Genomic DNA, 15,493 nt, shown 5'->3' on the forward strand with positions numbered 1-15,493 from the left:
TAGCTGCCTCAGGGTTAGAGCCCATTACATCAATGAACACTAAAACTGTGTTCACATGTCGAAGAAACAGTGGCGAACATCATGGTGAGATGCATGTGTTAAACGTGGCACACTCACCACAGATACATTTTTAAAACAGAACCATGACAGTGAGACAACCGTTATTTGAACTCTTGCTGTCGACCACACACTCATTTAGGTCAACTTTGTTATGTCTACTGTGTGACGTAAAGTATAAAGTAAAATTAGAATCAACTATAAAATTGTGCATTATTGACTCAAAACAGTGTTTTTGTTATGTTGATTAATAGTTTACATGTCTTCATTAATGGGAAAATTACACAGTTTTTAGCTCTAAAGTCTGTTTTTGTTCTGGATTTCGAGCAGGATTTAAGCAAAAAAAAAAAAGTGGTGGATTCAATGTGATCATTTACATAATTTAAATCATTTAAATTTATTCTTTAAGTATAAACAATCTTAGACCTGTTAAATCATCATGACTTTATGGAGCAGAGCCGGTTCTGAAGGATACTGCACACAAGCTGATGGAAGAGTTTTAGAGCACATCTTTCAATGTTCCTGTATTCAAGTCCTTTATTATCTTGAAGTGCTTTGAGAGGCTTGTGATGGCACATATGAGGAATGTCATCTACAAACATTAATGTTTTTAAGAACAGGCTCAAAACTCACCTTTTTAACTTGGCTTTTAATTAGTATTTACATTATTAGTCTGAACATCTAATTTATTTATTTGTATCCCATTCTTTTTAGGTTTTTTTTTTTATCTGCTTTTATAATCTTTATTGTATTGTTTTTCATTGAAATATTTCTTGTTTTTATTATTACTACTAATTTATTTTATTTTATTTTTCTTTTAATGTATTTGATCAATTTTAGGATATTTTCCGGTGTTTCCTCAGAGGGAGCCCTCTGCATTGGGTGTCATAATGGCCATGGCTACAGGGGTACCTTTCATGCTTTGGTCTGTAACGGTGCCCCAGATACTGTGGTCTGATCGACTCCTGGTGCAGATGGCTCCTGCGATGGTGTTCCTTACCAGGCTCATCTGTGCTCAGCAATAAATAACTAAGTAGGTGCATGCGTCACGTTTAAGAGTACTGTTGAAATTGATGTTGTTTGGGTGTGTGCACGAGTGTGTATGAGTGTGTATGCGTCTGAATGTGAGAAGGGAGGGGCTGATGAATTTTCTTTGTTGTGTTTACTTTTTATATCATGTAAAGCACTTTGTGTTGCATTTTATTGTTGGAAAAGTGCTTTATAAATAAAGTTTGATTTGATTTGATTACATCAGCGTGGACCCTTACTAGTATACATACAGGTAAATCTGACGGAGTGGTAGCTATCATTCATCAGGCCTTTTCTCACCTGGAGGAGATTGATGTGTATGTCAGGCTTCTCCTTCTGGGTTTCAGATCAGCTTTAAATACAACCATCTCTCAGACCCAGGTTGATAAACTGGTTGCTGGCTGCTGGACTTTCTAATTGACAGAACACATACTGTAAGGATCCACAATCACCTCTCTTCACCCATCACACACACACTCTCCTCAGGGATGTGTTTTGAGCCCCCTAATGAACACGCTGCTTACATATGACTGCACAGCCACACACCAAGATGTCATGTTGTCAAATACACAGATGACACAGCCATGGTGGGACTAATATCCCACAACGATGAGTCAGCATGCAGACTGGAAGTCCACCAACTGCAGTGCTGCCACAGAGAAACTACCTCTGCATAAATGTCACAAACACCAAGGACCTGATCATGGACCTCAGGAACAGCAGACACCCCCACCCCTCTCCTCCCCTCTGCATAGCAGGCATAGCAGTTCAGGCTTTGTCCAGCTGCAAGTACCTGGGCTCACCTGGATCACTAACATCACCAGCATAGTAAAAAAAAAAAAAAGGCACACTTAAGTCTCTACTTCCTGAGGAACCACAAAGCTGCTGAACTTGGCCTTCCTGACCTCAGCTTCTTCTACAGACGTGGGGTGCAGAGCCTCCTGATGCAGCCCACAGAGGCAGTTGTGGCAGCTGCACCGCAACGGACAAGAAAGCACAGGGTGTAGCTCTCAAATTAGGGACATGTACATTAACAGATGCAGGAGCAGGGCCTCCATGACTTCATGCATCCTTTTCATGGACTCTTCACCCATCTGCCCTCAGGCAGGAGACTGAGAAGCACCAAGGTCAGAACCTCCTGGATAAGGTCCATTTTCCTCCCTGATGTTGTCAGACTTAAAGGGATGCTATTGTGGTATTTGGAGTTTTCTGAGCTTTCTACAGTGTTACAGTGTTGAATCCTCATCAGACATGTGAACGGCACTGTTTTTTTATCACCTAAACACATGTCCTTCGGTTTCCATGGTGACGAAAAACGCATCGTTTTAGAGAGTTTTTTTCCACTTGGAAATCCTTGTGACGTCCCGGGGGATAAGGTTCGGTGATTGGTTACCTTCTACTGGTTAACAAGGGCATGTACAAATACATCAGGCGGGTGGAAAACGTGGGATAAAGTTATTTCCAACGATGGCTGGTGAGTTTACCAAAGAGAGACATCCTGCTGCATTCGTTGCTGTTTTCCACTTCGTTTTCAGGGTCTGATTCAGGTTCCAACATGTAGAGCTGTATGCTATGTGTTGACATCATATTTTGTTTTTTTTTATTGAGTTCATATTAGCCTAATCCTTCTGTTTATGAGATGTTACAACAAAAAAAAACTGCAAAAGCAGTTGCGCTGTGCGCTCCTGATGCAGTGCAGTGGCGGGAGGTGGGGCTTAATGCGAAAGAGTCTCAATCCACTCGTTTTGCCCACAGGCTGATCTGACAGCCTACGGAGAGGGTCGGTCTGAAGTAAATAAAGCGATTTGTAACAATAACTCGATCAATCCCAGCCCTTCTGGTCTCAGAAATAAAAATAAATTAGCCTGAAATGCACATAACAGTTCCACTTTAATGACTTCGAAGCTTTTAACTGACATTATGTTTTAACTTAGACTGTGACACTTTGTTTTAACATATTAAGTTATTTGTAGTAGTGTTGTTATTATACTTTGGCTTACCTTGTGGAGTCACCGTGACTCTGGTAACAAATCTTTTTTCTGCTTTTGCCACGTAGGAATGAGAAATAAAAACCTTTGACTAACTTGTGTTGTTGAAGCACTCTGTAAACTTGTCAGTAATTTCATATTTCTCTGTATCAGAGCAAACAGTGTTTGAGTAAGTCGAACTGAATCGCCTGTCTTGACAGCTGACATTAGAGCACAGTGTCCAGCGCTGATCTTGGCCTTGCTGCAGCTCGCCCTCCCTCAAGCTGTGCGTGTTTATCCAGAGAGGACGGAGGGTCATGCGTGTGCGTCTTCGTGTGGTGTGTGTTTGTCTCTTCGACTGACTCACCCTCCTCACATCCCTCATCTGAACTATTAAAAGCGAGGCCAGCCCAAGGCGTGAGGGATATGATGGCTGATCCTTCACCTGTCAGTGTCTTTGACTCCTCTTCCAAGGAAACCCGACTTCAACCCTCAATGCAGATGTTTTGTTGTTTATTCTCTGAAGTCTGTGCACACTGTTTCTTTCATCTGATGCCTGGTTTGTGAGAGGACAGTGAGGGGGAGTGTAGCAGAGGAAGATGGCTGTGAGGGAGTAAAACCCACAGAAGGGAGGGAAATGGGAGTCAGTGGAGGTTATTCTGCTCTCATGGGTCTGTTAGTGAGTGTACACCCATGCAGCTGCACCAATTAGCTCTGCCATGCTTGAACCCCCTCCTATCACACACACACACACACACACACACATCCACATCCTCTTCTAAGCTGCTTAACTAACTACACACAACCTGTTAAGTGTGTATTACATTTCTTTCCTGCTGTTCATTTTCTCTGGATGTGATGAGTTCGACCATGTGATTCACTGCGTGTTTTGTGATTTAGTGTGTGCCTGCCTGTCTGTTCACATCTCCAGTGTGTGTACATATATATTTAACTTTGTGTTTGACAGCCAGCAATGATGCCAGGCTCAGGGAGGAGAGAGGCAAGGCGCAGCTCCCTCTCAAACGATAATGCTGTCACATTGGATCAGTCAGGCCGGTGCACATCCAGGCAGCGGCGCACAGCCGTGGGAATGACACTGCACTTCTGCTCCGGGAGATGGGATATGAGGGGGTCGAGAAAGCTCTTTGTTTTGACTTTATGTGTTCTTGTATGTCGTTAGTCTTGCAAATTGTATCTCAGTCATGCTCCTTTAGCCAGAACTCTAAAAAAAAAACTATTTTCTCCATCTGCTCTTTGAATGTACTGATGGCGCTCCGGTTTTCAGTTTTACAGTTTATGGCTGGTGTTGTCATTGGTTTGAAAATGATAGATACCCTTTTGTTAATCAAACATTGTTAAAATTGTTATAAAATTACATAACAATCAAATCAGATCAACATCTACAGTCGTTGAAGAGTATTTAATATGCAAAACGTGTTGAAGGCGGTAAGTGTAAAATTAAGAAAAAAGCTTTTTTTATGATGATAAAAAAAAGTCATAAGAACAGCACTAATCAGTGAGGCTGACAGAAGAGAAAGGCTTTAGTTTGCTGTGGAGCTCAGATTGGACTCTTGAATAATGGAAGAAAGCCATGTGGTCTGATAAGTTCAGATTTGTGGGAGCCAAAGGTAAGAAGAGAGGCAGATGAAGTGATGCAGCCGTCATTCCTACTGCATACTGTGCAAGCCTGTAGGGGCAGGACTATGATCTGGGGTTGCTCCAGTTGGTCAGGTCTTGGCTCAGTGGCTTTTAAGGCTGTGACAATATGCTTTGGTCCCGATTTGATTCGATTCAGATTTTTTTAGGTGCTGATTTGATTTTAACTGTGATTCTCACAATTCTTCCATATTGCTGATTTTATTTTTTAGATTAAAAGAAAAACAAATGTATAAAACTTCTTTTTGCTTTTCATTTGTCTTGATTTCAATTAGAAAAAAAATGACACAGTAGCCAGACCATCATTGTGCTGTTATAATGCCCAAGATGACGAGTAAAAAGATCAATAAAAACAATAAAAATGACAAAAAAAATTATTTTTAACAAAAATAATCAATTTTAATATTGTCAAGCAAAAATGCTGATATTTGATTTTTTTTTTATTTGATTTTCCCACCTATAGTGGCTTTATATGCCCAATGTATGAGGTCAGCTGACTACCTGAATACACTGAATGAGCAGGTTATTCCATCAATGGATCTATTTTCTTTTACAGTCATATTCCAAGATGATGAAGCCAGGATTCATCCAGCTCAAATTGTGAAAGACTGGTTCAGGAAGCATGAGACATCACTTTCACACATGGTTCGGCCACCATATAGTCCAGGCTTGAACCTCATTGAGAATCTTTGTGGTGTGTTGGAGAGTACTGCGAGCAGTGGTTGGACTCTCCCATCAATAACAAGATCTTTGTGAAGATTAATGCAACACGGGATGAAAATAAATGTTATAGCATTACAAATGCTTGGTGAAACAATGCCACAGTAAATGTGTGTCATAATAAAAACTAAAGCCAGTCCGACAAAATATTTATTTGGTCCGTGATATATACTTCCAGCTTCTCTGCAACCCCTAATCGGAACAAGCGGTTAAGAAAATGAATGGTATATACTCACATTTAGTTGCTGTGAGTATCATTTAAAATAGTTTGACACTTGAGAATAATAAGAAGAAGACTTTGATAATAGTTGAAAATGGACAGAGGAGGCGGAACAAGACTTTAGTGTGCCCTTCACCTGGCTAGCTGTTACCTCAGCGTTCCTGTTATTGGTGCAACTCCAAACAGAAAATAAGCCCCTGAAGGGACATAACTGTGATGAGCTGAAAGCAACTTCAAAAAGTGACATAATGCCTAAAACCTATACTAGTGTTTGATGATGTCATACTTCATACCCCTAAACATTGTACGTTTACTAAAACACATAAGATTTGTGTCTTTAAATTGAAACTGAGGAGCTGCAACAAACTTGAATAATATATGACATATGTGACATTAGATAAGTTTAATAGGAACATTTAGGCCCCGGAAGTTACTGGCAGCCATTCTGCACATACTGGTTAATGTGTCTGTGTTTAGTATACAACAGAGGGAGTGCAAGCAGGTCCAGGCACAGTGTTGTGAAAGCATACTTGATCCTTGTTCTGGTTGTGTTTAGGGGTAAGCAGCAACAGACTACCTCTCGCTGCCCCAACCACCTGCTCAGACTTGATGACAATATACCGTCAGGCTAATGGGTTTGACTGTAGGTGCTGATCTGGGGAGTATAAATATTAAACACTATCATGCTCTGCTGTTTGCGCCGCTGCACAAGCTACTGTACTTACTCTGATTTGATCACTGGTGCTTTTGCCAGATGTAACTGAGGCAGTTCAGGTTAAGTGGGTAGCCTCAGGCAAGGGCATGACTGAATACAAGAGGACAGAAGTGTGTTGTTTTTATCCCACCATCTCATTGCTGAGTCCCAGTAATCACAGGCAGTGCATCTACTGTGGGAGTTTGTGGTTGCGAGTGCACAGGTGTCCTATTCAGCAACTGTATTTTAAAGTAGCATTATATTCAGCCCAGAAATACAGATGATGGCGTCTAAGAGGCATTCATACATAAAAGTTTCAGTTGGATCAACTCGTCTTTTGTGAACGTTTTTCAGGCAGTGTGCTAATTGAGTTTAAACACAAGGGAGATGATCTCATTTAGGGCTGATAATTGCAATTGGGGGGGGGGGGGGGTGTCATTATAGGATTCTGTATTTTAGATATAATAAGAATTAGCAATTGATGAAGAAACTGTTTTCTGTATCTGCTATTGTTAAAACTGCAATAATCAGATCAGATCTGCAAATTCACAAGTGGGAATTAAAATACACCTTTTTTTTTTTTTTATCATTTTTTCATCATTACTATTTGCTAAGTAACACTTGACACAGAAATGTGTTTTGCCTTTATTTTATTTATCTCAAGAGAAAAATCTTTATTTTGTGCATGTTCATACCACCATGAAGTCATTTTTTGTGTTTTTCATCTTTTTGCGCTGGCATTTGATCATACCTGAACTTTTCTTTTGTGTATTTTAACTTCATTTTTATTCTAGTTTTTTTAATTCCAGATTTTATTTCTTTTTAATGTGCAGTGTTTAATTTCAAATTGTGGAGTGTTGTTGTTTGGTGTTTTATTGTTCAGACCTTTGGGCAGCAGCTGCTGTAAAAACGTGCTGTATAAATAAACTTGAACTTGAACTTAAACTTAAAATCAAAATCTAAAGCACGTTTTATACATGCAAACAGTACAAAGAATTTTACAAAATGAAAACTCAAATTTTTACACATTGAAATAAAACACTTTATACACACAAGTATTTATATCAGTACATCAGATATGAACAAAATACTTTAGAATGTTTTGCAAGAAGTGATTTCCTATTTCTCTTTATACATACACACTTTTTATAAGCTAATAGTTTTTATTCGTGTGTTTGTGTGTGTGTGTGTGCTGTCATAATAAGGGAAGCCATAATAATTGTCAGTTACACGAACAAAAAATCTTGATGTTCTAGGTTGAAAGAAAAACATGAACATACATCATTATCTCCGTCTGACTTTGGCCAAAATGAGGTTGAACATACTAATAGAGGACTACCAGATAAAGATGTAATATTTTTAGATTTTAAACAGTAAAAGTTGGCAGGTAAGCCAGGTTATAACTGGGTTGCAGTTTATTAGGGAAATTTAGCTTCTTTTTGGACAAAAATCTTTTTCTTAAACAAATATTCTTGTGTTCAGTCCTTGAATATTGAATATTTGCTGTTATTGTCTTTAAAAGTTCACAATAACCCAGGTAATGAGATCCAACGTAGATTGAGTCAAGTCAGCTGGGCTGGGTTTGGTTTCTTGATGATGCTGTCCACCCATCCAGAGGAGCTTCTTCAGTTCTGATGTAGCCTGCGAAACCTCTGATGTTTCCAGCTACTGATTTTTTTTTTTATGCGTTTGTGCTGTTATTCTATGTCTTTCCACACAGGAAGTTGAATTTTCCTGAGAATTAATTTGCTGGTCCGATAATTTAGCAAATAAGATTTTTTCCATGTGTTTGTTTTATAAATCAGCCTTTAGATGTAACCTTGTTTCTCTGTCTCTCCAGATTCATGCAGCAATACGTCTACCCCCAGACTTTCCTCCAACCCAGTCTGCTGCTGCAGTCTCACCTCAGCCCTACAGCGACAGCTTTCACCTCTCCTTACCTGGAATACAGCTCCACCTACAGCCCCTATGGTCCCACAGGACTAGAGCAGTACCCCTACAATCCCTCACCGTCGCCCTCAACTGGCTACCTCAGCTATAGCTTCTCCCCCTGCACACCTACACCAGCTCTCGCTGCATCTCCGACCCCTCCTGCTGCCATCCATCCTCCTCTGGCTGCTCTCACAGCTGTGGCTGCCTCTCCACAGGCTTTCCTCCATTACCCTCTTCAACAGCCTGACCGCATGCAGTGAGCTGCCCCGACCAAAGGCGGCGGCTTACAGACCTGATGATTCAAAACATTGTGACTGTTGACCTGTAACATCATCAGCAAAAAGACTGGATCGGTGAAAGAGTGTGATGTTGTTTTTTTTTATTATTAAAAAGGGCTTTTTGAGAGCACTCTTGTTCTAGTTTTTATAACTTATTGTTGTAACAGATAATGACCCATTATCATCCGCTATTGTCATCAGCATACACTGAATGTTGTTTTTTTTTATAATTGATGGCAGTCAGCAACCAGAAATGGACAACTGGTAATGCTCTGGATGTTTCTCTCACCACTGAGTTTTTAGACAAAAGCAGGTGAGTGGAGACAATGAGACATATGTGTGTCTGATGTGATGCTGCAGCTGCAGTTTCTCCAAGGGAACCCAGCTGAAAGCTGGACTTTTGCCAGTTCCTCTTTCTGAAACGCACGCCCAGTTACCTCCTCCTCAAGGTTAGCTTTCTGTCTATGGCCTTTGAGATTTTATCTCTACCTGGTTCGTCTTTTTTTTTTTATATAAGTCCCTCATGTCAAATGAACATGTTTATTCTACTCCTTTTGTTCCTTTTATCTACTGCTAGAAGCTTGTTATATGAGGATTATTACAGGATATGCAATTATAATCACTAAGGATGGACATGATTAAGGTAGAAAACACTGGCATTTTGTTTTTTGTATCATTATTCTTAGAGCATTACGCAAAGAACAAGATACTTATCATGTTAAATTCCTGTACATGCTTTTTAGGCTTTCTTGAGATGTAAATTCTAGATCAAACATGTCTTTGGGACTGTTTGTATCTGGGATATTCAGCTGAAATGCTGTCAATACATATCAAGGAAATGATCTTGGACGAACGTGAACGTGTGTGTGTGGTTGTGTGTATGAGTGAGAGAAAATTGAAAATTACAGTTAAAGTCAAGATAAGTCTCCTTTGTCTTTCACTTCTTGTGCTGTTGTTTCATCGCCTTTTTATTGTGTCCCCATTCCCAGCTGCACAATATAGATGGATACTTTAGCAACAATACTGGAGTCTCTCGGTGCCGTCGCAGCACCGACTTTAGTAATCCTAAAAAACCAAGCCATACGTCACATCTTAAACAGATATGCAAAATAAAAAGAATATTTCTAAATGCAACACAGTTTTTTTCTGATTGTGGACAACTTTTTGAATGTGATGGTGATATTTGTGAGAATTGTTGTTGCAGCAGGAGTCTAAAGAGTCCCATTTGAGTCACGAGCATTTCTTCATATTACTAAGACACTTTTGAACTGGAAAAAGCTTGTGGTCAGAGGCGTGTGTGTTACAGGAACAATTAAAGGAATGTGTTTGTCAGCTTCCCTGCTGAGAACTTCATAAGATTTACTGTCAGCCTAATGTATGTATAGATAATGAAGCCGTAGCAACCAACCCGCTAATTAACACACTATTCTCTATGTCGTTAGATTAGTTTGTGATTACAAAAAAAAAACTGTTAAGATGCCAATTTGTGGTTGCACATGAGGTTACAGTCTTTGCCAAGGCTGGGAGAGGTTTCTTCCTTGAGTTAGTGTCAGGCAATTGTTCCAAGATAAAAAATTTAAAAAAAAACAGAAAAACAATGGGCCCTTAACCCACATAGAAAAGGAGTTTTCATTTTTAGACTATAGTTCTCCAAATCAAAGCACAATGCCGAAACATGTTAATTAGTAAGAGAGATGCAAGCCAGTGGATTTAGTCGCTATTCCTCCATAATTTTCTGTCTCGATGCAAGGCGGTGCATTTCCCAAACCGAAGAATTACTTTGCTGTACTTTTAGTTGGTACTGATTCGTTTGTTTTGTCCGACTGCATAAAGGTTCTCAACTCAAATTGACTCATTTGCTTCACTCCAAAACCATCAATGCTGGATCAGTTTGTTATGCTGACTGTCTGTAAGTGTGTTTTTCTGTCTGTGATTCTTTTGCAGGACTCGTAACCTCTTATGTTCCACCCTCTACAGCAGGGTGAAGAAGGTGTAGCTTATAAATGGGCATTTTGTTTTATATGGTACTATCTCTTTTATCTTCCAGGACTGAAAGGCAGGTCTAGTGGTCTCTTTTGGAAACTAAACTATTGTTGCAACTGGGTATGTAAAGAAGGCTGCCTCCTCTACTCTGATGTTGTGATGATGTTATATATTTTATTATTACAAATTCACATTACATAAATTAGTAAAATAGACTAGATAACTAAGGACAGGTATCTAAGACTGTAGACTAACATGTTGTTTCCTGAAAAACAAAACAAAAACTGCTCTTTCAGAAGTTAGTCTCAAACTAAACATCGTTTTTGTTGGGAACTATTTTCAGATGAGGATTGAAGCCCATTTGGTCTAGTTTTGTTACTTAGCAGAATGATATATTGCAGTATGTGACTTCTACCCACAGTAGCATGCACAGGTTCCTTATATTTGGGGGTAATGTCAACCAGTGCCACAAAGCGACTCAGTGATGTGTGCTATTTGGTGTTTTGGGGAAACAATATATCCCCACAACATAAGCGAAATAAGATGTATTAGTTTGTGTGTGTTTTTACCCTTTATTTTTTGTTTGTTTTTGCTTTGTGAGAGCTCTGAAGGTATGTGGCTATATTTGATCATCTCTAAGGTACAAAAACAGAAGACAATGAGAGGCACATCTACTTGTTAGTTTGAACTATTATTCTCATCAAACTTATACAATAGTCCAACTATGAAGTGGACCCTGCTCTTCCCAACCATTCTTGCCTTCTGCATTGATAGATATAATAGCAGCATTGCCTCTTAAAACTCGCACGCTGCTCAGTTGTCACCTTGCATGATTAGTTTTAGGTCAAAAGTAATTTGATGTCTCTCCCATATTGAGTCAGTCATGTGGATTTTTTGCCCTCTTCTGACCATGATCATGTATTGCAACGCTTAGTTTTATACAGGCCCATTACATCCATTGAACACACAATAATTATGATGGAGCAAAAGAAAAGAGCCAAGCTTTGTTCAAGTTTTTTATGTTTATTATCATTGAAATTTTTATTGAAACACCTTGTGCTCCCAGTAAGGATCAAATAATAAAAGGAGACTCAATGTAAAGCTCGCACAGCCGATCTGCAGACCTACCATTGTAGTCTGGGATACAACATTTGCTTTGGATTGCGCTGGATTAGAACAAAAAGCAGATGGTTTGTGTAAAAATGAATATCATAGCAAATAGCACAGTGAGGGGAGGAGAAATGATCATGTCTTAAAAATTGATAACAAAATGAGCACAGTTAATGGTACGAAACAGGAGAGCGGTTATGAAAATAAAACAAAATAAGTAGAACTGTATCTGCAAACTTGATCACACACGTACACACATATACACACTCACTTGCAAACACGCTCATACATACGGCCAGGCGCGCACGCATGCACACACTCACTCTCGCGCACATACTTGCACACTAACACAAACGACAGATAAAATGTAGTGATTGAAAGTGATGAAAACCTGGTTAAATCTAATGGTATCATACATCCACGTCTTCTGTCTGAAGTGCAGGAAACGAAAAACTAAAAATGGAAATAAATTCAGATGAATAATGAAAGCATGCCCATCTTCACTGGTCTAACCAAACTTAAAAAGACCACAAACCCAGTGTTGCCCTCTCTATCATACCCAAACCCCATCCCCACCCCTCTACTCCACCCTCAAATGCCCTCTTACCCTTGTCAAGTCATACCCACATCCCTGCCTTCCCCTAACCTTTGTCCTACTCCCACCCACCCCCAACCCCCCCCCCACCCCTTCTAATACCCTTCACCCAACCCTATCTGCTTGATTTCAGGTTTTCCACTCACTTCTGCATAGCAGACAAATGTCTGGCTGGGAGGAGGAAGCAGGCGGGGAGGGAGACAAGAGACAGCTACTGGTTCTGGCTTTGGTCACCATTTATGTTTAAAAAAAAAAAAGACAGTTTCCAGTTAAGAATACAAAGTGATGACTGGGGGTAGAGGAGTCTTGTTGTGTTTTGAGGTTGAAGGTGGTGAACCTTAAAAATCCTAGAATCCTATTACTTGTTAGTCTACATATGAGTATTTGGGTTAGTTTTTGTGCGATGGTGTGTGTGAAAGCATGGAGTGGGGGCAGCTGAGGTGGGGTTGGCGCAGCTCAGGGCCTTGTCCCTCATCCCTTGGCCCCAGTCAGAGAAGTGGGGCAGGAGCAGGTTTATAGGGCTTGCGTCTTGAGCTCGATTGGCTCCCCACGGGTGTCCTGTTGGGTCTCGCTCTCTGGAGGCCGACTGCCCTTCAGTGTAGCCAGGCGTTCAGACAGACCCCTCATGCGGGGGAACAGCATGAAATCATACAGGAGGGCACCCATGGCACCTCCTATCATTGGCCCGACCCAGTACACCTGCCAGCAACAAGGTTACATTCATCAGCTTGTATACTATTCAGATATTTCTGTTAGGAACGAAGTGAAAGCTGATGGGGCTTTTCAGTTGTTTTAAGCCTTACCCAGTGGTTGATAAAGTTTCTGAAGATCACAGCAGGGGCAAAGGATCTAGCAGGGTTCATTCCAGCTCCGGTATAGTACATCTGAAACACAAGGTATTTATTATAGTGTTGTAAAGTATATTTTTCTGTACATCTATATAAATATGTCATAGCTTTTCTCACCCCCATGAGGTGTCCAATGGTGACAGAGAAGCCGATGGAGAGGGCAGCAGATCCCAGACGACCGTTCCTTCTCTCATCAGTCACAGCAAAAATGCAGACAACAAGTTGCATGGTGAGGAAAACCTCCACTGTGGTGGCCATCCCCAGGCTCATGCCAGGCTGCAGCTGGAAACAAAAAGATGAGATGAAATCATTTCCAGATGTTTGGTCTGAGAACTGCAGAGAAGATGTTCTGCAGATGTTCTATCATAAGTTAGTAATAAGTGCCTTAACTACCACAAATTGGACCCAAATTCAAAATCCTTCTGTCAATTTAACATTTCTTCCAGCACTATCACGCTATTCCTGAATCATGTTTAGTCCTTACCATGTTCATGGCCATGTTGCCCCTCATGTTGCCAGGTGTGACCCCGTATAGCACAGCAGCTCCAGCTACAGCACCCAGGCACTGAGCAAAGATGTAGAAAATGGCGCGGAAAAGCGACATCTGTGACCCAACAAGGTAGGCAAAAGTGACGGCAGGGTTGATGTGGCCGCCACTAATGTGGCCAATGGACTGGATGAGAGTGGCAGCTGCCAGCCCAAAGCACAGGGCCACATGAAGAATGTGATGAGGCCCGGTGGTCCAGCGCAGGGCAGCGCCCATTCCAAAAAATACAAAGAACATGGTCCCGAAGAACTCTGCAAAGACCGCCCGCCAAAAATTCATAGACCGGAACTCCCACATGATTGTTCACTTCAGGCTCTCCAACAAATGAAGAAGATTCTTGGAAAAGAGGTGGCAAAGGTAAGTGTTTACCCTTTCCGTCCTCTTCAAATGGCAAAAATAGTAATAAAAAAAAGAAAAAAAGGATCTCCCTTTTGCTGTCAGCTACCGCAGCCGACCAAAAACAGCCAGGCTAAAGACAGAACAGGGTATCAATACATCAACAGATGAATCCACTCAGCGGATCTTTACCAAATTGTGAAGTCGGTTGGTAAAGTCAGCTCAGCTGCGTTCGCTTGCCACCTCTGTCCACCTGTCGCAAAGACATAGGTGTAAGATAATAAGGGAGTGTGGGTGGAGGTCTCAGGTGGGATGAGTTGTCAAGAGGAGGTGGAATCAATGTTAAAGGAGGGATTCTAAGAAGAGACAGGGATAGACAGATTGTCCAGTGGACCTTTAAGCCTCTCTGACGGAGGGAAGGGGGCCAGACAGGCGCTTTATAAAACACCCCCAGGGGGCCCCAGGTGACGCCATAATCCCCCTTTAGGGCTATGGGCGGGGGGTGTCAGTGCTGCACATTCTAAATCAAACAAACTTAACCCCTCTGTCGCCCCCTCTGATAAGAGAGCTAGGCGAAAAGAGGCAAAGCATCAGGCGAGGAACTTTATGATGAAAAGACATTTAACTAAAGGTACAGATACTGTTTCCCTTTTTTTATTTTTAGAAAAAAGATGACATGAAGAGAGTTTTTTTTTTTTATTTTCAGGGTTAGTGCGAAGAGCAGCTGGAGCTCAGAAGAGACTTTTTTTTTTTTTTTTACTTTAGGGCATATGTCATCTGTTGACATATCATAACTGTCATGATTGGAGGACACAAATGCTGATTGACAAGGGCAGAAAACACACATGTATGCACAAAGACACACATGCACGTATACACACATGCAGATAATACAGTTGGGGCCCCAGACGGAAGTGCCTAAAGCTAACAGCGCTAACACTGAAATGCCTGACCCTGTGAAACCATTGTCTGTAATAAGCATGTGGGCTATGTATGCTCAGCGACAAGACAAAAATATATGTAGCAAGTCTGAAAGGCTCCACCTAAAGCTGAAGTTCAGCACAATTTGTTTTTTCTGTTTGGTTTTATTTTTATTCTTTTATGGATCACATAGCGGTCTCCGCAGAAACCTGAATGCATCAGCACCTAAACCTGAACTTGACATGACTTTAATGCTTAGCGTGCCGTGATCCTGCTGCACAGACATGAGGTGGAGACAAGAGAGCTGAGCTGATGTTTATAATCAGAAAAACAAAAGTGCTGCAAACCAGGGAGCTGCAATAATCAACATAACAGAACGGACTGAGCTGTTTTGTTGCAACAGAAGTTTCTAGGAAGTGCTTGGCAGAGGTGTGCAATGTCTGCGTGTTGCAGGATGACGTACAACCAAAGCCCTGAACGTTCTCAACTGTGTGTAATGAGAAGCAGGGTAAATGGAGAGGTGCAAGAGGGCAGCACAGCATTGATGTCGGTGGGGGTGGCAGCACAGGGGCATCGTGTTGACCAGCCAGGGTGTGTGTG

General features: G+C 41.0%; 2 protein-coding genes across 3 annotated transcripts in view; one reads left to right on the forward strand and one right to left on the reverse strand.

Moving 5' to 3' along the window:
- rbm38 (RNA binding motif protein 38) overlaps nt 1-9,638 on the forward strand; it is a 25,382-nt gene extending 15,744 nt beyond the window's left edge. For both annotated transcript variants that reach the window (XM_079239148.1, XM_079239149.1), the window contains one exon: nt 8,184-9,638. In XM_079239148.1, the coding sequence (XP_079095274.1) occupies nt 8,184-8,535 (352 nt within the window). In that variant the 3' untranslated portion in view covers nt 8,536-9,638. The remainder of the gene's footprint in view (nt 1-8,183) is intronic.
- Nucleotides 9,639-12,754: 3,116 nt separating this feature from the next.
- Nucleotides 12,755-13,933, reverse strand: mipb (major intrinsic protein of lens fiber b; the record flags this gene model as incomplete). Its single annotated transcript, XM_079239151.1, has 4 exons — nt 12,755-12,940; nt 13,045-13,125; nt 13,207-13,371; nt 13,574-13,933. 4 exons carry the CDS (start codon nt 13,931-13,933, stop codon nt 12,755-12,757), a joined length of 792 nt encoding a protein of 263 aa, XP_079095277.1.
- Between the last annotated feature and the right edge of the window lie 1,560 nt (nt 13,934-15,493).

Source organism: Telmatherina bonti (genome assembly GCF_933228915.1).
Source record: "Telmatherina bonti genome assembly, chromosome: 4".
In the NCBI taxonomy this organism is placed as follows: domain Eukaryota; kingdom Metazoa; phylum Chordata; class Actinopteri; order Atheriniformes; family Telmatherinidae; genus Telmatherina; species Telmatherina bonti.